Below are 21,775 nucleotides of genomic sequence, written 5' to 3'. Positions count from 1 at the left end.
CCTGAAACCTGCCCTGCTCATCCCTCGTCTTAAACGCGCGTGAAGGAATTAAACTGCACGAGTGAATAACAGCATTAGTTTCAATTAATTTTTATCCTGGCAACAATAAACTTCAGAAACAAAGCGCTTTTACACCCTTAATTAGTCTTGCTTCCCATCTGTAGTCTTTTAAGTGCCTGCTCCTCGGTGTAACTTTGTCCCTCCTTCAGAGCCGCCTCCTTTTTCGTTCTTTCCACTTTTTTTTCTCCTTATCCCTTCTAGACTGCTCCCGGTTCCTTTCCTGCAACCTTTCACCTCCCTTGTCCCTCTCTGTCTGCTCTGCTCTGTGCAGTTTATTTCTACTGTATTTTCCCCACATCAACAGCAGTATTGGTTACCATGGCCCCGAGCTATGTGCAGAGGTGGGAAAGCTTCATCCGCCCAAAAGTTCTTACACTTCTGAAGTCTTTCTTTTAGTAAGATCTGAAATGTATCATCTAGAGTGTGTATTAAATGAACAGTATTCCTGAAGGCTTTAGAGCAAGAAAGGCAACACCCTGGAAAATTCTGCAGTCTTTCAGCATTCTCTGCCCTAGGGTTATAGCCCTGGGCACGGAGCTGAATGGAGCTCTTACAACTGCCTTCTGTTTACCTTTTATGGTTAAAATAACAGCTTAGCAAAGAAGCAACTTCATGGAGAAACGATTCAGTGAAATCATCTCAAGCTGTAGCAGCATAGCTAGTTTAATCACCCCTAGAGAGCTGAACAACTGTGAGCACAATGGGACACAAAATCATTTTGTGTGTAAATGAGCATGGCATTGTGATTATTTCACTTTGCATGGGCAAATAGTTTTTACAAGCAGTACTTATGCAGTTAGCTTAGAAAGGCAGAAAAAGATAAGCTGGCTCTGGAAGATCTTGGTGTGTAATGTTTGAAAAACTAAATATTCACATAATTTGGGAATCAGGCTCTATTGATTTTGCCTTTAGCAGGTTCCTGTGTTACTTATTAGAGTAGGGTTATTGCCAGTGCCACTAGTTGGGATGCTGTATCCTGTTGTAGGCAACTAAAGAGCAAGGATTATTTTACATGGTTTAATAAATGAAGTTTGTTAGTGTTTCTGCGATATTTACCCTTAAGGTTTTAATTTTCACATCAGTATTAGAAAATATGTGCATAAAGACTTTACTGGATAAATACGTTTAGGATTTTGCTTTGTGCATAAAATAAGTACATTACTCAGTGTGATGAATTTTAGCTGTGTTTTACATAAAGAAGAGGAAGGCGTCATTAGAAATAGGGTTATGGTACCTTAAGAAATAGGGGACATTTATTTTTTCTGAGCAATAGGAGTGTTTTCAGTGCCCTTTACGTAGTTCTTAGCAATTACGCCCCTTGATAATTTGCCTATGCGAAAATGATTGAATTCCACAACTTTAATAAAAATGTAGGATTCATTTTTTTTAATACGAATCCTCTTCAGCCAGGGGAAAAGCCTGTGTTTTAATTCCCCTTCTCCTCCCCTCCCCCAAAAAGCCAGTGGCACCCTCAGTAAGTATGAAAAGCCATGAAAGTTTGAGAACTATTTTAGCTTTCCAGTGATTTTCTATAATTAAGTGTTTTTTCAACACATGCTCTAGCCGAGAGATGCCAAAAGCAGAGGATTGTTCAAAAGGTCCCTCCAGTGAATAGTATAAATTAAATATCTACTGTGTGAGTATGGCCTCACTGAGAATCTCAGAGTCTTTACAGATCAAGGAATTTACTGGTATACTAACATTAAACAAAATCCTAAGATAGCAGCAGTGATTAAATATGCACAAATAGATTCAGATCACTTGATCTTTAGCTATCTGTGCATATTTTAAAATTGAAGTCTGTATTTCAAGACAAACGGTTAAATGTAAGATGCGTTTACAGAGGACTGGAAGTCCTTTGATTTCATTTGGAAATTGTAACAAGGGGTGCAGATGAGCCCTAATTAGGCACTTGTTTTGTGAAACTGAGGGAGATTTATTTCTAAGGCAGCTCCGTACAGTGCAAGGTCTGTACCTTTATCATTAGTCATAATAGTTGGAGTCTGAACAAAGACAGGGTTGACATTCAGCCTGGATCTTCTGACCCTTTCATTTAAGTGAAGAAGTAGAGAGTGAACATGAGTTTACAGTGCTCCTTGGTAAGAAAAAAAAAAAGCCCTTTGTCTGTGTTGGCAGGCAGATGAGGCACCCACAGCTTAGTAAACACATCACTAAAATACTGTAGGTACTTACATACTACGTTGTTTTTAAAAGTTAGTGCTTTTATTTATGCTCTATGACATATTTGCTGAAGATTGCCCACAACAGGCTCTTGTGGGAAACAAGAAAGCAACGTCTTCAGTCATGAAAGGACTCACTTTCCTTGAAGGTGGTGCTGTACTAAAAATGTTAATGCCCAATTTCGTATCGGCTGACACAGAAGTCCTAGGACAGAGTTGGTATTTGCTTCGTGTTCAGTGCAGATGTCCGTCCAGCCTCCGAAGAGAAAAGGATGTGGATTCATAATGGGGTGATGTATTTCTGTGCTGTAGATGCAGGAAATTCTTAGGAGCTAACCCAGATGAAATACAGTGAATGGAAATGTTGTGATGACTTTATGAAGCTGTCTGGATGTATTAAGGTTTTTCAGTCCTTTTCTAATTCAGCTCAGAATTATTATTATTTTTTTTTTTTTTTACAAAGAACGTTGCTAATTGTATGCTCATTGAGTGGTGTAGCCAAGCATCTTGGGCAAAATACTGCTAAGAGAAAGGCAAGAGCAGCTTTAGATTTCTAAGAAACATTGTCAAAGTAACGTGGGAGAGACAGGAATTCACTTTGCAATGCTGCATGTGGAGTGCTTGTCAGATATAAGGAAGAGCCTGGGTGCTTGGTAGCATGCTTGCAGAACAAAATACCAAGAAAAATTAGAGTATATTCAGAAATGTCTTCAACTGTAATGTTTTGCATATGTTGCTTTACCCATAAGGGGGAGAATGGATGGATATTTTCTTAAACTTTCATAGAAGGTTTTTTTCCGTTTGACATGTATGCCGTTTATAGCGATTTAACTGAAATCAGCTTTGAGACACACGTTCCATGCAAAGTAAGCTGTGCTTTTCTTGCAGAAAGGAATTGAGGAATTGTCTTTTGCTGTGGTTGTCCTGTTAATTTTTAAGGCATTTCAGTATTTTTCAGTATATTTTGATGTAGACATCAGCCGAAGATTTTTGGACTCAATTCAGAAATTTCACTTAATTTTGCAGATATTTTTAGGGCAGTAAACACTACATGGATTGCCGAATTTTTGATTTCACATGCCAGATTGTACAGTAATTTCTAACATGTCGTGTCGTGAAAGCATGGACATGGGGCAGTTTATATATCTTCCTGTTTTCACTGCTTCCAGGTATTCATTGCTTTCAGTTTGAAAATTTATTAGTTCTTTACGTCTAATATTAAGGCTTAACTGAACATTATCAATTTATTTCACAATTATTGAAAATAAACCTGAAATTGATCTTAGTGTGATGTGAAATTTACTACATGTATAAACTAAATGCCCTAGGTACTGAGGAAGTCACTAATTTAGAGGTGTCTCGTTACTGAGACAAACTTGCAAAACCCCCTGAATCCCAATTCACAAATTGGTTATTCGTTTGTCAGGGGATATTTCACATCTAACACATAAGCCCACGACCTTTAATTAGAATTTTGCAGTTTGTTTTATGCCCCTTGAGGCTGACACCTTGAAAATTTTTTTTCTTGATTTCTTATTGCTAATAAGCATCTTTCTCTTCCCCTCTGGTACTTTGAAGAAAATGATGCAAATACACTTAATTACAGTGGTGGCAATAATTTGTTAGCTGAATATGTGATCAGGCAGATGCAAAAATGATCTGATTAGATCTGTGATCACACTGGAAAGAAAGGTAACACACTGCTACGTTTAAGAGAAACTGTTCTTCTTTGCCTTCCCTTTGCAGGAGGGAAGAAGCATGTCCCGTCTGTCTCTAACACGGTCCCCGGTTTCTCCTCTGGCGGCTCAAGGAATTCCTCTCCCAGCTCAACTCACCAAGTCGAACGCGCCCGTGCACATCGATGTAGGAGGACACATGTACACCAGCAGCCTGGCTACCTTGACGAAGTACCCAGACTCCAGGTAGGACCTTGGTGTTTTCAGACTCGCTACCCGTTTCTCTTCATTGCATGGGAAGAGGCATGTACCTGTGAGGAATATTTCAGTGCGAAATACGATTTATTATATATTCACCACTTATGAATAATTCAGTTTCCGATTTATACAGTAACTTCACTGAGGTTCTACAGAAAAAAAAAGACTGTAAAATTTATGTATTATTTAGAGAGTCTATTCATTTTCCCTCTCAACATCTTCTGTGCTCTGCTGATACATTTGAAGCACCTGTTGGTGCACTGCCCTAGATTATTTCCAACTGTACCGAGCAACTTCTTTCTTGCAGGTTTAGGAGGAAAAAAAAAATCCTTTTTTTCCTTCCTTAAGAAAACAGAACAGTTCTGTTACACAGGGACTAACAGATGCTTCTTCTGGCCAGCCAAAATCCTAACTGCAGTGAGAGCTGTGTGCCTCAGCGGTCATCCCTTTGGGCAGTGGCCAGCTGACCTGCTCTGTCTGCTTGCAGCTGAGGGTTGGATTGAATCTTCGCATGCTTAAAGGTAGCTGATTCGTGCTGGGCAGCGTGGTGACACGTCTGGCAAAATTTATTCACATCTGCCCAGTATTATCTCTGAGTAGATTCCAGATTACGAATAGATGTGGCATGACACGGTATTTGTGTATATGACATAGAGTCTCTTTATTATTTGCCCAGCTCCCAGTCCCGCGGGGTACCGGGCACCATAAAGGATGGGGGACCCTGGGCAGCATCAGGCCTGTGATGGTAGCGTGGCAGGGACCGCTGTGTTCCGGGTTAAAACACGTTTGTTGGAGCAGTACGTTAAGGCATACCTTGATTTACAGTTACGATCACTAAACCAGTTCAGCTTTTTGTCATTCAGGCTGCTTATTTTTCAGAAGTAAGTGCCTCATACCTACTAACCAGGAGAAGGTGTGGATGCGCAGTGTCAGAGTGCCCTGCAGGCTGGTTAAAAGAGGCACTATTGACTCAAAAGCAAAACAAAGCCCAGGTCAGCAGGTTTCATTGCCAGAGGTTTTGCTACATGCATGGCCAGTACTTCCATAAGGGACAGATTTACTTTTTTGGTAGGACAACCAGTATAAGCTCTAGATTCATTTGAAGACTTTTTCCTTTAAAAGAACTAGGGATTTTTGCACAGATTTGGCAGATTCCCAAGCAATAAATGACATTGATGGAGACCCCTTGAAACGCTTCTGATGTCATAAAGCATATGGCTGTGATTTCATTCCAAGGAAAGAGAGCTACTGAAGTTCTCCGTGGAAAAAAACCAATTATACCTATATTTTATGGTCAAGCCAAAACAATATGATTTTTCTGGGAAGTACCTGTTTAATGATGTTTGTGTGGGTACTACTTTAGTCACAGAGAAGAAATCTGTTCAGTGGGAAAAGATTTATAACGGAGAAGCAGACAAATGCTTCATAGTATAAAAAATACAGAGAAGATTCAGCACTTGTAACAGAGTAGAACGTTTGTTTCCACATTTTAAAATATCACTGCTTACACTATTTTAAAAATACCGCATGTCAGACTTACTTAATAAAAGCTTCAGTTATGGAAGCTTCGGGAGAATATATATAAATTCACAGTTTTTATTTAAAGATAATGGAGTACTGATCCAAAACCTCTTTTTCATTCCCCCCCCTCCCCGCCTCGTTTCGTAAATAGCAAAAACCTACTTCAAACCTGGTACTTTGTTTAACTGAAAGTACAAAATTGTGACTGACCAGACCTCACATGCTGCCTGATGTTTTGTGTGTACTGTCTTTCATTTGTATTGCTGTGTTACCTCGTAAGGCTTGAATGCTTTTCGGCTGCTCAAATTTCAGTTCTCACTGGAGTAAGAGCTTACAGAATGAGACCTGTAAATCAAATACATTTTTATAGCAAAAGATATCCCTTCGCCTGCATCCCAAGACATATTTCTACATACCTTGTGAAGCTGGATGAAGGGTACACCTTAATTTATTAGTCTTCCAATTATTTATTTATTTAAATTTGGTGGTTTTTTTTCTGCAGTGCTGCATAGTAGACTTGGTTGGTTACCCTTCATTGAGTCTGGCCTGCTCTCATTCCTGGTTAAGGCAAAGTACTTGCAGTTATTTATTTCAGTGGGGATGGCTGAAGCTCCTGATGGTGCTTTGGTGTCCTGGTGTGCATCTTCTGTAAGGCACAGACTGTCTTTGCAGTGGTCTGGCTGGAAGAGGAATCCCGGGTCTCTCACAGGTGCAGGAGGAAGGAGAGAGTTTTTCTGAGCAAATCTGGAAATAATGCCAGAGCACTGTTAGCTTGTGCTTAGAGATAACATGCACATATAGGCACGGCCATACTCACCCGCACACAGAGCTTTATGGATTATTTTAGACAGCATATTAAACTCTTGGTTTACGTGTGAGTTTAAAAGCTTCAGATCTTAAGAAATCAAACATTTGTAGATTGTATTTCAGCAGAAGATGCAAGCGTATGCTGAAATGCTTAGCTGAATCTTAGCTCCAGTCATGTAAAATAGTTTGCACTCACTAAAGCTGAAAGCTGTGGGATTAAACTTACCGTTTGTGTTACAGTCTCTGTTTTTCTCTCTGTAGTCCAAAGTCCTGAGTAGGCTTTTAGCTTGTGGCATATACTGTACATGCACATTTAAGGACACATACAGACTGCGAGCATGTATATAAATACAGTCAGGACATGCGTATACAGAGACATCACATGCTAATGGAAAATAGGAAAAAAAATAATCATCAAAATATGTTTATCCTTTCGTATTATTTTGAGGAGGCCCAATCCTGTTAGGTCCTGAACAGACTCAGTTCTTGTTGTCTTCAGTGGGAGGGAAGAGCTCCCAGCAGCTTGCCAGATCAGGCCCAGCAGGAACAAGTATAGGTATGACCAGTTCCTGCCTATACCTGCTCTCTAGTCACCCCTCTGGTATGATATAAATTACACCTGACAGCAGGCAGCGTGATACATTTCTTATTGTAATTTGTTAGGATTGACTGTGCTAAGCCCACTCAGCTGGCTCTGCTTGGCTGTTCCCAGGTTATGTGGTTGGCTCTAATTTGGGGAGAGAAAGGACCCAATTCTGGAGGTTTTACTCGAATGAATGGCTGATGATTCGGAGGCCAAATCTTGCATTTCAGTGATTCCGGAGTTGTTTTAGAGCAACTTTGACAAAGTCTTTGATGTTGTTTGTATTAGTGCAGCTGCTAAGAGAAGAGCATTTGTCCATTGATTGAATTTGCATAAGTAAAGGGTGCCAGATTAGGCATTAAAGGGGGTAAATGCCCTGTTCCCAGTAAATTTGCATGGACTACGTAAATTCTGTACTCTAAAAAGGAGGAAACTTGGGCAGTGCATCACTAGGAGAGGAGGGGTCAACAGCCACTGTCAAAGGTGGTTTCTAAACCACTCACACTCACCTTGTGCACTACTCTTACGTACCTTACCAGCTGGCTTTTTGAATGAAATATGATCTGAGGAAGAAAGCTGGCCTTTCAGAGGGTGAAAGGCAAGGAAAATAAGAAACATAAAAAAGAAATGGTGATCAATAGCATAATTTGAAAACTCAGAGAACAGCCTAGGCTGGAAGGGACCTTAGAGATCATTTAATCCAGCCTCCCTGTCGCCAGGGAGGCCACCTCTTGACTAGATCAGACAACACATGGGACCGAACAGGAATCGAACCCGCAACCCTGGCGTTGTTAGCGCCACGCTCAACTGACTGAGCTAACCGGCCCCTATAATGATGGTGGTCACAGAAATTATCTCAGAAATAATATTATTAATCTCTCCCTGTAGCTGCTTGAGGCTTCTTTCCACACGTACCCAAAATTGTCATTAAAGTTAACAAGCTTTGGAGGTACAAAGAGGATGACATTGTCTACCTGCGTCTGAGACTCATTTTCTATAGTTTATTTTCAGCAGGTTCACCCACCAAAACTCCTGACTCTGGTCAAATTGCGAGTTACAGGCATAAAGAAAAAAGCCTGTTGAATTCAGTCTGGTGACTCTTACCATTACTATCTTATTTCTAAAGTAACTGGCTAAATAGACAAACCTACTAATCTTTGAGAGCATTTCCTCTAGAAATGCCATTTATGTTTTCACCCAGAGGACCTCTAAGCAGCCCTTTCACACATTGACACTTGAATATGGATTTACATGACAGATTGTAAAGGCTGCAGAAGCTCTAGCACATCTATAAAGTGAGTTGCAAATTGTATTTATCCAAGGGAGTGATATAATTCTTACATTTAAAAAACAACCCCGCACCAAAAGTCCCAAGTTCCTAATGTGCAGTCAGGAACACCCAAAGACATTGCCAGATCCTCCAGTCTTAGTCCCTCTGAACTCAGTGGCAGATAGATCATTGCCTTCAAGTGGAAAAGAAGTTCCAAATTCCTGTAAAACACAGCAAGCCCTAGCTTCTTGGTTTCACTGGAAATTTTGCTATCACTTTGAGCTTCTGTTAGAAAGAAGAACAAGATTTTTCCTTGGCAGCCTGTCCTTTTCACAGCCATGAATAGTGTTTTTGACTGAGAGAACTTGCTGTGAGCTCTTGTGAGTTGTTTGCTACCAAAGGCAAATACATTTACCTTACATTCTTGGTTAACTGGTATTTGTTGTATAACCCTCTATTAAAGATAAGTATGTTCTTTTGTTTGAAAGGTATTTATAAAAATCTCATGCTTTCTGTGGTGTTAGGAATAATTTTAATTGAAGCGGTGATGTCTGGGTGAGAATAGTGTGGGGGCACAGACCCCAGGGAGCCTGCCCTGGCAGTTTGTAGGGCACCGTGTTTGGAACCTCTCTGCTCCCAGCCTTTCCTCTTTAGGCAAACGGAGCTTTTTGGCCCCGCGGCCCAAGGCATGCTGAGCCAGTGCTCACATGGTGCATGTCGTGATCGTTGCTTTTGGGGCACCTGGGCTTTAACACCCCCTTCTCTGAAGGCTCTGTCCTACAAAGAAAAGCAGCACAGCCTTTATTAACTGTTCAGAAACTGATTACCTTAGCTGTTCAAGGCATAGTAGAGTTTTCTAGGCATATCCCTGCTTCACTTTCCTCTGAACCCATGGGCTTTTTTGGTGATTTACAAAGGAGTTCCCTAAAGCACATGTCTTTCCTGAATGTTTCTTGTCAAAATAAACTCATTCTTCTATAGACCCACCTTTAGACAAGCTCTCCTACCAAGCATAACCCTCTGATTCTAGTTGCTCTGTGTTTTCTAATTCCCCTACCTTTTCTTCCAGCGCCTTCATCTCTGGCTGCTGGAGCTCAGCACTGACAACCGAGATCTAATTCTCCCCTTTTTTCTGCAGCCACATCAGGCTGGGCCAAATTCAGGTGAATGCTCTTCTTCAAGTTTTAGGGCCCTTCTGTTACACCTGATAGAACATGATTACTGACCCCATAAAGCCACATACAGTGGCTTCATAAGCTCAAACACACCTGCTGCCAGGATCTACAAGAGATTTGCCACATCAGCCTTTACACTGTAGGCTCCATACTGGTTCTACTTTACACTTCTTGGGAGGGAGCAACGTAATTCTTAATTTAGATATGTTCAGGATGTATAATTCTGCAGTTTAACGTATCTGAGAACATCTCACATTTCTTGCTTATGTAGGATCAATGAGCTTATTTGCTTATTTCTCATAAGATCTGTGTATTATTGACATTTTTGCCTGAAAACAACATCCAGTTAGCAAATTTTGTCACTTACCGAATGCTGGCAGTTAGGGTGTAAAGCAGTCCTTAAACAAAGCTTGTACTCTGGACAGGATAAGTGGAGTGATGACCAGATTTGTTCATAACCAGAGATTGTTGGTGGCTGTGCAGGCACAGCACATTCGAGGGCAGGATCCCTTTTCTGGAGCAGAAGTGATGCCAGCTCTCCTGGGCCAGCCCAGCCTCCTGCCAGCCAGTCCCGCACCACTGTGGCACTGGTAGCATCCATCCTGACTTGGGTGCTTCCCAAACCGCTACATGCCACTGCCGTTCCATGCTGCTCTCCCACCTGGCATCTGTACGGTTGCTTGTCCTTCTTCAGTCCCTCTCTCATCCCTGTGTGCCCGCTAAATGACTCTTACATTCCACATGCTAACATACCACTCATCCCACTGAGGTCAGCTGTGGAGAGCCCTGCTTGTGGGGTGACACCAGGCTCTGACTCTTACAAGCTATGAGCTGTTGTGTATTACCCAAAAAGCAAAGAGTTTTGGAGTTGGAGCCAGCAGCCCACATTCAGGCAAAGTGCTACAAAATGCATCTGGCACGTGAGCTGCAGTGCAAAGCTCATTAATTTTAAAAGGCATTGTGAACTTACACTGTACATGGACTTTAAAGCAAAACACCTGAAGAGGCAGGAGCAAGTGTTCTCCCTGCACATTACAAATGCTCAGAGGTGGAGGTTATGGGTACAGGGCACGAGCACTGCGCACGCATAAGGACGCTGCGCGCCAGCTCTGCAGAGAGGGGTGAGCCTGCCAGGGGCCCCGTGGGGCTCTGCCGGTCCTTAAGGCAATTAAGTATGTGCTGCAGCTGAGAACAAGTAAAGGAACTGAGGGTTTGGTTCTATGCAGCACCTTTCCTGAATTAACACAAGGATTGCCATGGAGATTAAAATAACTTTTGGTTTCATTTCACACACCTGCAATTTAGAGATTTTTCTTACTTGGTTCTTGACTGGGAAAATCTCTCTTTGGTTTCCAAGCAGCAGAACCCTTAAGGAAAAAACCCTCAAAAAGGGCCTTTTGCCTTCCTATCCTCTGTCTCCCCCCAGTCTGCCTGCGGATGTTGCACTTACTGGAGAGGGAGCTGGAGCAAGCGAAGGAGCTCTTGTTGCCAGGCTGCCTATCAGACTGTGAAATGGACCAGTCTTCCTCCATCTGCAAAGCCAGGTATTGCTGTTTGGCACGGCTGCTGCGAGGCTGAGGTGACACAAGTCCATGCAGCACGTTGATAAGCTCTGGGAAAGGCGTGAAGTGTTCATTCCTATGGGCAGATGTGTGTCGCGGCGAGGACACATCCAGCGCAGCTCCTGGGCAGGGCACGGTGGGTTGAGGTGAGGAATCCTTGCCTCTTGCAGACAGACTGGCCAAGCTACTATGGTGGGAGTCACACCAGACCCAGGACTGTGAGCACAAGGGCATGACTTGTGCCAGAGGAGGGGTGCATGGCTTGACCTCTATGGAAAATAAAAACAAACTGTCACAGGGATGCAATTACAGCTGGAAACGATGATGTTAGGTGTCCTGTCTCTAGTTTTCACTAACGGGGAAGAAGTCCCAGATTCAGGGCCTATGAGAGCCCGTGGAAGCTCAGCAGGATAGCAGATTCCTCGCATTACCCAGGGCTGTTGTTGCACAGCTGAAGCAGTAGCTTTGGAGATAAAGGAGAGTAGTTCCTTTAACCCTAACCCTTCACTCCAGTGACTTGGAGAAATAGGAGGTAAGGAATTTAGGTGTAAAGTGATTCTGAAGAACCTGTCTGTGTCCAGCTCTCCAGGACTTCCTACTAACTAGCATGTAGGGAGCCACAGCAGAGCTGAGCTGTCTGCTGTGATAAAGGTGTTTACTCCTTACAGGACTTCATAACCACTGCCTTGCCCAGCACAGCCGCTGCCCTGGGACTGCCTGCAGGCTCTAGAGAGGAAAGCAGAGTTACCCTTTGGGAGTACAAATCTCAGTGTAATTGGGTGCTGAGATCGGGCCCTGTCAATGAATGAGCTATTTGTGTGTTTACTTGGAATATTTGATCAAACAGACAAGAAAATACTTCCTAGGTATCCTCTGATGAATGCTTTTTTGGAAATTACTATTTTTCTGTATACAGCCTGGGTTGTGTGGGCTTCTAGACATAAATGGGTATTACTGCACCTAGGAAGAGACAGACCAAGCTAGAAATGGAGAGGAGAAGATAGCAAATCAACTCACTTGACTTACAGAAATAAAATTAAGGCTGCAGTGCTATGCTTGGCACAGGCTGTTCAAAAAACCTGAACTTGAGAAAATTGCACATTCCTACCCAGGAACTAGCTTATTTGGCTTGGCTAGTCAAAAGGAAGAACAGGCATCTCCATACAGCTCATGCAGCCTGGCTGTGATCAGGAGAGATGTCACTTACGGCCTCCGAGAGGAGTCCAGAAGTTGAACAGTGAAGAGTGGCTCCAGTAACTTCAGGGCAAAACCCAGCCGACCTTGTCTTGTTTTCTGCTCTTCTTTTTCTTCTTCTGCAATGGTAACATGTTTATAGTGGAGTTAAACTTGGTACATTAGTAATTCCCACCCTTCCTGCTTACAACAGACTGAAAATTAGACTGATTTACTAAAACTCACAGAGAGAACCCAGCAACCAAGCAGGCCAAAAATTCAGTGTCTGTAGCAGTTTCTGAGGTTAGCTGGTCAAGTACTTCGTCATTTCTTTCATTGCTACTTTTGCTTACCACTCACCTGACAGGGCACTTGGGTGCCAGCAGCACAATTCAAGTATTTTTGAGCAGTCATTTTCAGGTTGGTATCATGAAAAGCATATTTTGAGAAACCACTCCCATAGGATGCTGATGGAGCAACTCTCTCCTCCTTTTACATGCTGCTGGTGGAGGCTGTTTCCCGCTGATGAGCGTGGTGTAAAGTGCTGCACCTGTGCTCAGGTTCACAGGTGTAGAAGCTTTACACTTAAAGCAAAGGGCAATCTCCTTTATTGATCACTACTGCACCGTGCTGTGCACCCAGCTCCCTGGTTGCTGGAGAGCAGTTATGTAAAGACATGTATTCGGTAGCTTTGTACTGGAAGTCGTGTCCTGAGGTCACAGCTAACCACTGGACCAGTGGAGTAGATGAGGCGTTACCTCGTTTTGTTTGGTCTCTGAATACATGTCACTGGTGTTTGTCTTTTGGTTTATAAATTTTTGATTTAAAAAGACCCTGCAATGTCAAGTAGACCTGGTCTGCTTAGGGGGATATTTCATGAACTACTTAGGAAGTTTATAAAACAGACTCCCTAGATTATGAAGCAAGGGGGTATCTGTTTTGTAAGGAACATGTTATGAAATGAATTTGTCTCTAGGCCTAACTTAATTATTTTAATGATCCCAGTGGTGGTTGTCGTAGGTGTCGTTCTGTGTATATATTGTGACCTACATGCTTGTGATCATTTATGAAATCTAAGATTTAAAAATATATTGGACCTTATTAATTCCTTGCCTACTTTTACTGAAATAAATGGAGATGGTTTAGATATTGGTACGTTGGGCCAAATCTCTCTTCCATGAAGTCAGTAAGAGTTTTAACTTAAGTTTAAATGGAAACAAAATAAGCCCTATTCTTTTGGAAAACTGGCCTAATAATAAACCTGGCCCAAAATAATCCCTAGTGTAATCCTGCTGATGTCTGTGGAGTTACACCAGGGATGTATACTGATGTGGTGTGTGGAGAGGAGTTCCGAGAACCTGAATACTGTAGTAAGATGCTTTTGTCGGGTATACACAGTGTCTGGTCTCAAAAACATCTGAAGGTGTAAAAAACAACAGGCAAATGAAGACAAAGCATCATGCACCTATGGGTGCATGCACGTACCTTTCCAGGTCAGCCAGCCTTCCAAAAGAGATGACTCTGCTGGTTTTGAAGGAGTTACTCCAAATTTGTACCTGTGTAACTGAAATCAGAATTAATATATTCATGGGTTAATAAAATCTTTAAGAACAAAGTGCATATTTAAATAGAAGAAATATGCAGGCATGCAAACACAGGATCATATGCGAAAGCATAAGGGAGACTAGATCTCTCGAGCACAGAGTAACAAGACGAGCACAGAGTAACAAGACGGTGTGGATGATGCCAGGCTGTAGCTGCCACAGGTCATGCCCCATGCTGCTGCTCGCCACATTGACTTCGCCGAATGTAGTAAATTGATGAATATATCTAATCCTTGCAGCACATCAGTTTGTTCCCTTATGCTGCGCTGACATTCAGTGGGTAATTGGTGACTGAAGCAGGTCAGTATTGTCAGTCACTCTTATCCTGGGTATAACTCCACTGGTAGAGAGGTGCACCGAGCTGGTGGCTCTCCTAACCCAATTTGATAGCTGGGAGAAGCTGCAGAGCTGGAATTAAACTCCAGAGTTATAAACTGGTATCTCCATGCTCTGTCCACCAAGCTACCTACCCCTTCACCTCATCTGCGATGATTAGCATGTACTTCATTCTTCGATGCTTAAAAAACAAATGATATCTAGAAACATGTGAGAGGGCCTTGCTTTTTGTTTTTACCTGATTTGCTCTCAAATGAAACTCGGCCAGGCAGGATGGCTATTAGTTTCGCATGCGTGCACGACTGCATTCCTTATTGATGCAGTCACTGTGGCGACTGCCTGTGTGTCTGTCAGAGCTGGGCATCAGGACAGATAGGCTGAGCAGAGGTATCCTGGTGTTCACCTGTACTGTGTTGATTTCGCTCTGCTGCAGTATGGTACGCGTTCAAAGGCTAAAATTGCTGCTTTTTTATCTGCTGAGGACCACATAAAGCAAAACCTGAATGGAGTCCTGCAGATGGATGCTGGGAAGCTATTATACAGCAGTTGCACCGTTACTCTTGGTGAGACTCAGCAGGGATCAGTTGGGAAGCATTGGAAACTGAGATTTGCACCGTAAAGCTGAAATGTTGAAGGAATACCAGTCCAAAGGGCAGGCTCCTGTTACGCCTCTCTCCTAATGGAGTGCAGATGCTACCAGTGCTGCAGGTAATCTGTTTAGATCTGGTAGATGCTTTTGCAGCAGCAAAATCTCTTTCTCTTGACAAAGCAGACAATGAAAACCAGGGACTCTTTTTAACCTCTTTGATGTCATACTGTGTTATGCCAACAAGTTGTACCAGTACAATTTACCCCAAAGGCTTCAGCTTTGGCATTTGGGGAATGTGGTGTGCCTTCCGGGAAACCGCTTGCCTAAATTCTGCGATTGCAAAGCTTACATACAATTTCACGGACAAATTTGGCTGGTGGAACTCCATGGGAACCAGTGGATGACAATAGAGAAACTGTGTCTTCTGCTTGTGCAGGGGTTGTCTGGGAGGGAACGAGGGCTGAATTTGGGCCAGTAGTACTTAACACTGCTGTTGAATGAGGAAACAAATTCAATGACCGCTTTTTAATTTTACAGAGGGAGAAGGAAAAAAAAAATCACACATGGATTTGTAACCAGTTCCAAACGTATTTCCTCTTCTGTTCACATCCAGTTGATTTCTGTTTGCAGGCATGAGGGTTAAGGCGGAGGCCTGCTTCTGCTTTCAATTAAATCAAAAGATGTTTTGGCCTTGACTTCACTGTGACCAGAATCAAACCCATGACCATAGTATTGTATTTAAGAATGAATCTCTTGGAGTCATATAAAAAAGCCAGGTTCAGCTTTCAGTATCTTGTCAGAATCCACAGGTACAGGTTTTCTTATTATTTTAAAGGTTTTGCCAAACTTAATTCTTCAGGGCAGGTGTCTTTTGTGCAGCAGGTGTATTGCGGTCTCCTTCTTGGGTGAAGGCTCCCTCTCTATAGCCCCTAGACAGGGCCTCCTCCCCCCTTTTTTGGGGAACATGGCTGTGGAGCTGGGCTCTTCTCAGTGGACATATCCTCTCTGTCCCACTTTCCAGCTGCAATAACAAAAAACCTACTGGAAACTCCCCTTTGTTTCTGCCTTTCATGTGCCAACAGCTCGGGCTCACCAGCAAAAACTGTTACACGAGTTTTCCGACGTCCTACTTGGAGTGGATATATGGGCTTTGGTGGTTGTTTTCCCTTCAAAATAGCTTTTTAACAAATTGCTCTTGCGGTGTTCAGTTTCTTTAAGTGAACAGCCAGGAAAAATATGTTAGTTACAGCTTAATCAAATGTAAGAATAAACAGGAGCATCATTCATTCATCATTTTAAGTGCAGTAACAAAAGTATGGATGGAGAGAACTGGACGCAGCTTCCCCATCAGATACATGCTTGCAGGGTGCTGTAACCAGCTACACCCTGCCTGTAACTCCTCACAATGCCTTTGTGCCAGAGTGAGTGGTGCTGTGAGCTGTGCTGGTGGTGTACACAGTAGTGTAATTGTAGCAGCGTTACATTCTGGAACTGGGCAAAATTGGTGTAGCTTACTCATTGGAGGACAGAAGGATGGGCTGCAGGAAAAGCGAATAGAGGAAGAATGTAAGAAAAGCCATTTTTTTTCCATATTATCATTCTCAGCAACCAGCTTAGCGGATCAGCACACTAACCAGATGTCCAACCTGCGTGGGCAGTTTCTTTTAAGCAGAAGGCTAATTTATCACTACCCAGAGAGGCTGGTTAATTCCTGTTCACAGTAGTGGAGAGTGTCCTGGTGCAGCGGAGGCTGGCGTGGGCACTGAGGGTCCCCTCGTGTTCCTGCTCATTCCAGACACTGCAACGTTGAAGAGTCCCAGGCAGCCCATGTCTGGGAACTTTTTCCTGTGGATCTGGACATAAATAAAAGTCGTAGGAAAAAGCTGTTCGGTTTTTCTATGTTTGGGATCAGAAGTAAAGGGCTGTGGCTCATGCAGATTAAATATACCAGCTGTTTACATGAGCAGCAGGTACCAGAGTGAATGTGTTAGCTGTGACCATTTACACTTTATAAAAGGTTGTGTGGCCCTTGAGTATCCGTCCCTCTTTCTCCTGCCGTGTACTGAAACGTAATGGTTTCACAGCACCCACACATGCAAAGGATGTGGAGGGGCAGACTCACACCCTCAAAGGTAAACAAGTTACATTTGAAATTTTTCCTGCCTTCACTGAGCCCCAGTGGGAGTTTCGCTCTTGACTTCAGTGAGCAAAGATTTAGCCCATTTATATTAAAATATAACCAGTAACAGCATGTTTTCCAACCTCTCAACATGCCCAGTTGTAGTCGAGTGATGGTAATGGAAGTAATGTCCAGATCTAGTCAGATTTTAAAATCTTAGTAAAAATAATGAGCTAGCTTGCACTTGGAAGTTATAGCAAGTGGGTGAGCAGCAAGAGAGCTGGCATTTGGTGCAACCCTGTTCTCATCAGCACCCTCATAGCACCATGATTTAGTGGGAAGGGATGGTTAAAGGAGTAGCAAGAAAAGGCTTGTATAGGCAGGAATGTTGTATTTGAATTGTGCATCTTCTCATGTTTTAACAATTCTGTTGAGTGCCCGCAACTCCCACAGAGTTTAAACTGAAATGCAGTTCTTATAGGATTGGGACCTTTGGGAAACTAGGGATCACTTTGGGAAAGTAAGACGCTAGTTTAGGAATTTGGTTTCAACTGGAGAATTTTTGTTCCTGCATTGATTTTCGTGCTCCAAATTTAGTGTAAATTCTCTGTCAAGAAAACATGAAAGGCCAAGAACCCTGCAGGGCTCAGATCAGAGCAGCAGCAACAATGGCATTATAAAAACCAGGATACTTGTGCAATATAAATTGGGATTAATATCTTAATCTTCACCAACTATTTAGACAGAACTTCAGTTAGAATGAAGCAAAGGCACAAGAAGAGCAAAAGTAACCTGAACTTTGTACTGGAAAAAAAATGATAATACTGGAAATCCAGCTAACGTGTGCTTTTTTAACTTTAATTGTAAGCCCAAAATTTAAAATAAAGAGAAGAATTTCCAAATAGATAGGTATTACCTGCAATGTATGAACTCCTGTGAAGTTATCTGGAGTTCGGCGTACTTCACTGAGTGGATAATACTAAGCTCCTACCATTAACAAGTTCTGTGTTTTGAGGGTTCATGCTGTATTGTAATATTATTTGGTTACTTTTATTAAAAAATCTGCAAGTCAGCCAGATTCTGCCCTTCTTGCTCTCCCCAAGTAGTTACTGCTTGTTCGGAATAGGGGTGGCAGAACTGGCCGGTCCTGAACTGCAGTAACTACAGCCTCTCTGCTCGTGTTGGGCTGCCACACGTCCGCACACCCGCTGTGGTTGAGTCTGAGGCATCTGTTCTGGCCATGGGTACTGCAGAGCAGCTCGGCTTGAGCAGGTGAATGCAAACGGGGTGGTTAAGCATCAGAAAATAATGGGAGGCTGTTTGTCACTGTCCCTGGTACAAAGGATGAGCAAGCCACATCAGTGGCACGCAGGGAACTTTTAACGGAGAAATGCAAATTGCACCTGTATTTGAAAGTTACATTTTTTTCTCACTAAGCGCCGCAAATGCATTTCATGACTGACAAGTCCAATGTGGTGGGATGCTGATGTGTGCAGCGAATGGGTGCCATTCTGGTGGTGCACGGCTGCGTACCCTGCCTGTAAGTGTGTCCATCCGCCGAATGCAATGAAAGGATTCATAATGCAGCAATTAACATACTAGAAACTGTTTAGCGAAGTCTTTTTATAGCTGGTAAAATAACAAACTAAAATATACAAATGCTACTTTAATAAGGCAAAATAAAATCGTTAGCCTGATGGAGGGCTGGGTTCTGCCACCGTTACCCATGGCTAAGCAGCTCTTTGCTCCTGAGCTCTTGCGCTCCATGAGGTGGGTGGCAGAAGCGGGGCCCTGGGGAACAAACACGCTGCTGATAAATCTGGGATGAGTGGCCAGTGCTGCTGGGCCTAATCCCAGTATCCAAATGAGGTGAACGCTTTAGGGTTAATACCCTTGTAAACCTGGTGGGAATGAAAAGCCTGAAAAGAGAGGCTCATGGAAGCCTCAGTTCCCTTCTGCACTTGTCTGCTCCTTGGAACTGTTTGACCACTCCTCCTCCCTCAAGACCTGATGGGCTGCTTGGCCGTATGGGTGAGGGACCAGAGTGGCTCTTGACTCCTAAGAGAACTTTTTAATTTAGGAAGAGACGCTGGGCTTCTTTATCTGGGATTAGTGTTTTCAATTTCTTGTACAGGCAATACTATCTCTAAAAATTAAAAAATGTGTCATGTATCAAAATTTAAAATACATAGATATTTCTATGATATTATATATTAAAGTCACCCACCAAAGTGTCTTAGGTGTGGAGATAGGCTGTTAACAACAGGTGGAAGAGAAAGAGCTGTAGGATCTCTTTTCCTTAGCATGAATGCTTTGTGGTGTTTCAAAAATAAGAGGTAATTTCCACTTCAGTGGATTTTATTACCTGTTGCTTCAGTGGACTTTAATTGATAATAACAGAGAACTGAAAACATAATTGTCCATGCCTTTGTTTTAACTACAAAATCCATTACATATCTAATCTTGCTTTTTAGTCATGGTAAAAACGAAGAAAAAGAATCCTTCCAGAACTTACCAAGAAAGGTTCTGCATGGTAGATGATAATGCTCTTTATGGATTATTGTCTTTTAAAAATACATGTTGATACTATATAGACTAGCTCTGATCTGTTGGAAAAATAGATATTCTAGCCTGGACAGCAAAATATGAAGTATTAAATCTAGGTAATAGATCCTGCAGTTCCTTCAGGTGCTTAATAGTTAATGAGTGTAATATCCTTCAAAAGCACTGCAAAGTGAGCATATGGCTCAAAAAAAACTCCTGTGGCATTCCACAATCAGTGTTGGAAGGCAGGAACAGAAGGTTGTAGGAACTGGAGATGGATAAAGCTGTTACCTCGTGAGTCGCCTCCTCCATCCCTATGCCGAGATCGGACCGTACTTTTTGATGCTTCTGTTAAAGACTGAGAGAGGGGTTTTGGAGTTACAGGCTGTAGTGTGGCCATTTGGTTCTCACAGGTCACTTCTGCCTTGAGTATCTGTGGTCACTCGCTTGTGCCATCAGGACTGAAAGGTTGGGGGCTGAGTGATACCTGTGCTGGGCCAGGCAGTGCCTACAGGGTCTGAGGTTGCCCAGCTGAAACTTGGGTGCTCACCCTGGTCTTGTAGGAGTGGTGGAAGGAGTCAGTGGTCAAGGTGGCTCCAGCACGTGTGCAGCCGTGATCTGCCCAGCACTGCAGGCTTGATGTCTGCACTCTGTTTGGGACTGGAACCCGGGCTTGCTTATGCCAGAAACCCGCTTTGGGGCTCCTGTCTGTTTCTTCAGGCACATGAAGCAGTCCCAAAGCACATGTGGCTGCTTGGAGTTCATAATTTGCAGAGCAGCAGTTTATACTCCCAATTTAAGACTGAGATTCTCTCCTTCGCCTTTTTCTCATCACTGTCCAAATAGAAGATTTAAAAGATGCTTAAAACAAAATTCTCCCCAGCTGAAACACCCTGCAAGCCAAGTGTACACCTGAAGCAATCTGAGGTGGTCAAGATGTTATCTGTGATAAATCGAAGCTGTGGCAGAGCTGTAAGGGCGAAGCTTGCACAGAGTTTGTGCAGCAGAGCACAGCCCGGTTGTGTGTGCCAGACCTGCGCTCCAGACGGGGCCTCTCCTTAGTGCTAGTTTCCCGTAATTGGAGAGAGGCTTAAAATCACCAGTCAGGTAGCAGTATGTGAAGGTACGGTACAGCCATACAGCAGAGCTTTGTTTATGGTCTTTCACGCTAATTATAGCTGAAATTTAAATGGAGACAGATCAGAAAACGTGCTGCAGACAGATGCAACCTTTAGCCATGTTCCTCACTGTACAGGGCGTGAGGAACCACGTGTACTGGCAGAGACAACATTTTAACATCTCTCCCTCATAACTACTGTCAGGCCAGAAGGCAGAAGACACCCGTTTGCTGCTCAGCTGGGTTATCCCTAGCTTCCTCTCGTTGGGTGTTTTAACATACTTCCCTGGGGAAAGCAGCTGCAAGTGCTTTCTCCATTACAGCTTGCCTTGCTGGGAACTTATGCACAAATCCAATCAGTTTTACAGTAATAATAATGGAAAAATGAAGAACACAACTGTCAAGATCTGGCAGCACTGTCCACTGCCCACCCCAGGCCATGCTGCTGCTGCTGTGGCAGGGATGTGGCAGCGCTGGCAGAGCTGGCTCTGGGCACGCGGGGCCTGGGTCAGGCCCAGCCGCTCCAGCAGCTTCCCCTGTTCTTTCTCGGCAGTTGCTTTCTTGCAGTGGGACGAGTAACACACGAGGGACAATGCTACACGGGCAGCAGTGCCAGACACAGAGTAAGGCACTCTGGTCTTTCAAGCACCTCTGCTCCAATTCACAGCATTTTTTTCTCTTCCAAGCAGATAACAGTATCTATCCTACCCACCTTGAGCAAATATTTAAGAGATAAGCAGCTGCACTGTGCTCGGCAGCAATGACTGGACTCTGCTTGTACGCCTGGGTCGCTTTGCTAATGTGTCCCGTGGGGCAGTTTCAGGTCATGCTTGTTGTCCCAGCTCTAAAGCACCCTCTTCCTCCTCTCTGTGGCACTTCCCACAACTGCCTGCTCTTCTTCCAGCTCCACAGCAAGGCCAAATACGACTGGCAGCGGCTGTATAAAACACAGGGAGAGCAGCAGAGCTTGTGTCAGCTTTGCTGCGTGTTTGCACCGAGGGGAGCAGGAGGGTGGATGGAGGAGCGGCAGGTCCAGTGAAGAGCACCCAAGTGGAGCACAGACCCACACGCTTGCACAATCCACAGATGGGCATTTCTCTCTTCTTCCCCACTCCTCCCATAAAATTAGGAAAGAGACACGTTTTAATGACAGTTTGCTGAAATGTGCACTCTCTGCTGACTTGACACTGGGCAGAAAGAG

At 43.3% G+C, this 21,775-nt stretch overlaps 1 protein-coding gene across 1 annotated transcript in view; it reads left to right on the top strand.

The window, feature by feature from the left end:
- The first annotated feature begins 2,512 nt into the window (after window positions 1–2,512).
- Window positions 2,513–21,775, top strand: part of KCTD15 (potassium channel tetramerization domain containing 15) — a 38,146-nt gene continuing 18,883 nt past the window's right edge. The window contains exons 1-2 of the mRNA XM_009872306.1: window positions 2,513–2,530; window positions 3,987–4,162. Coding sequence (XP_009870608.1) covers window positions 2,513–2,530; window positions 3,987–4,162 — 194 coding nt within the window. The remainder of the gene's footprint in view (window positions 2,531–3,986; window positions 4,163–21,775) is intronic.

The sequence above is a fragment of the Apaloderma vittatum genome, unplaced genomic scaffold (assembly GCF_000703405.1).
Source record: "Apaloderma vittatum isolate BGI_N311 unplaced genomic scaffold, ASM70340v1 scaffold31036, whole genome shotgun sequence".
Classification (NCBI taxonomy): domain Eukaryota; kingdom Metazoa; phylum Chordata; class Aves; order Trogoniformes; family Trogonidae; genus Apaloderma; species Apaloderma vittatum.
This window is presented reverse-complemented; position numbering and strand designations above follow the sequence as displayed.